The sequence below is a fragment of the Arachis ipaensis genome, chromosome B9, assembly GCF_059453495.1.
Source record: "Arachis ipaensis isolate K30076 ecotype BB chromosome B9, ASM5945349v1, whole genome shotgun sequence".
Taxonomy (NCBI): domain Eukaryota; kingdom Viridiplantae; phylum Streptophyta; class Magnoliopsida; order Fabales; family Fabaceae; genus Arachis; species Arachis ipaensis.
The window spans coordinates 78,647,615-78,649,828 of NC_142444.1; the positions used below are offsets into that span (position 1 = coordinate 78,647,615).

Below are 2,214 nucleotides of genomic sequence, written 5' to 3' on the forward strand. Positions count from 1 at the left end.
ACCAATAACATCAATATTCCCCATCAACCTTTATAATCATTAAATACCAACAACATCATTATTCATAATCAATCCTTAAATACCAACAACCTCATCAATAACAATAGTCATCAATACTCATTAACACCACAATTCCCAATAATCATCCTCAACCACAATAATCCAATACAACCGACAATTATCATCAATTCACATATAAATATTCATACACTAAACACATTCAATCCTATCTTAGGGTCAACTAGCCTAAGTGTCCATAAACATTACATATTACATAAAGGAAACCGAAACCATACCTTGGTCGATTTCCAAAATGTTCCAAACATAAAAATGAAGCCACCAAGCTTGCTCCAATGCCTCAATCAACTCCAACAAACCCCAAAACTCAATCTAATATCACATATATATACCAACATCAAAATCTAATATACACAAAATAACTAAACACAAGGGTTTAGAGAAACCTTACCTTACCCAACGTGATTAGGGGTAAAATCCAACATTTACCCGCTACTAGAGATCACCTAAACAAGCAAAATCACAAAATCTACATAAAAACCAAACATAAAAATGAGCAGAACCTAGGGCACGAAACTGGGAAGTGAAGAGAGAGATCTTACCAGATTTCTTTGGATAGAAAGGAAGAGCTTGACGAGAGCTTCACGTGGCCGCAAATGGCTCGTCAATCGGGGTTTCGTAGCTCAAGTTATGGCTTCCGGAAGGTGGTGATGAATAGTGTCACCCCTTTCTTCTCCCATCTCTCTCAAATCCGCGCCTCCCTCTCTTTTGGAGGTGAAAAATGAGCTAAAAGCTCATTAAACTCACTTATATATGTTGGGCCTTGGGCCCGGTTTGGGTCCGGTCCAACCTGTTAGCATTTTTAGCCCATTTGGCCCACTTTGGCTCAAAACCTTTAAGATTAGTGTCCGGTTTTCGATTCTAAAATATTTTTCTCATTTCAAAATAATAAATCAATTTTCAAAATATTATTTTCCAAAATACGCGGTACTGGACAGTCTAGAGCCGGTACTTACAGCTTAAGCACCAGTACGCATTTTTACAAAAATCTTTTCGAAAGGAATATATTTTCCAACTCAGAAAAATTCATTGAAACCAAATTTCACATTTGTACTTTCAAATTAAAATTTCTAAATTTTGAATCTATTCTGGGCACTAAAATTATTTTATTAAAATGGTTTTCCGTGAAAACACGGGTTCTTACACACATGACAATTGATAAAGCACTCTGTGACTTGGGAGCAAGCATTAATCTAATGCTTCTTGCCATGATGAAGAAGTTGATGATAGAGGAGGTTAAACCTACAAGAATGTTATTACAACTTGTTGACAGATCTCTCAATATACCCAATGGAGTAGTAGAAAATTTGTTAGTAAAAGTTGGAAAGTTCATTTTCCTGGCTAACTTTGTGATCCTAGACATGGATGAAGAAGGAAACAAATCAATCATTCTAGGAAGACCTTTCTTGGCCACTGCTAGAGCAATTATTGATGTTGAAAAGGGTGAAATGGTTCTCAAGATGCATGAGGAGCAAATGGTTATCAATGTTTTCAAGGCAATGCAATACCCTGCTGAGAAAGAAAATTGTATGAGGATTGATATGGTGGATACTTTGGTTGAAGAAGCACTTGAAGCGAATCAATATAAAGACCATGAAAGGGAAGCTCAAGACATTCAAGAGAAAGATTCAAGGGAGACACAAGCATTTAAAAATTCAAGTGTAGTCAAGGAAGAAGGAGCACCAAAGCAAGAATTGAAGCCTTTGCCTCCAGATCTGAAATATGCCTTCCATGGTGATAAAGAGACTTTTCCAGTGATCATTAACTCTACTTTGAGCGTACAAGAAGAAAGAGAGCTATTTGGTGTATTAAGAAACCACTAGGGTGCACTGGGATGGACAATTAATGATTTGAAAGGCATAAGCCCCACCATATGTATGCACAAAATACTTTTGGAGGAAGACTCTAAGCCAGTTATGCAACCTCAAAAGAGACTCAACCTCACAATGAAAGAAGTGGTTCAAAAAGAAGTGATAAAGCTATGGGATGCTGGGATTATGTATCCTATTTCTGACAGCCCTTGGGTTAGTCCAGTCCAAGTTATACCAAAGAAGGGAGGCATGACTGTCATCTCCAATGAAAAGAATGAGCTTATTCCAACAAGGATAGTGACTGGAGGGGAATGTGTATTGATTA

The 2,214-nt window shown here is 37.2% G+C and overlaps 1 protein-coding gene across 1 annotated transcript; it reads left to right on the forward strand.

The window, feature by feature from the left end:
- The first annotated feature begins 1,226 nt into the window (after nucleotides 1-1,226).
- On the forward strand, nucleotides 1,227-1,901 carry LOC148545120 (uncharacterized). Its single transcript, XM_088499045.1, has one exon. It carries the CDS (start codon nucleotides 1,227-1,229, stop codon nucleotides 1,899-1,901), a length of 675 nt encoding a protein of 224 aa, XP_088355171.1.
- The last annotated feature ends 313 nt before the right edge of the window (nucleotides 1,902-2,214 follow it).

Coding starts and splice junctions, on each gene's coding strand:
- LOC148545120 (XM_088499045.1), top strand. CDS start 1,227: ATGACAATTGATAAAGCACTCTGTGACTTGGGAGCAAGCATTAATCTA.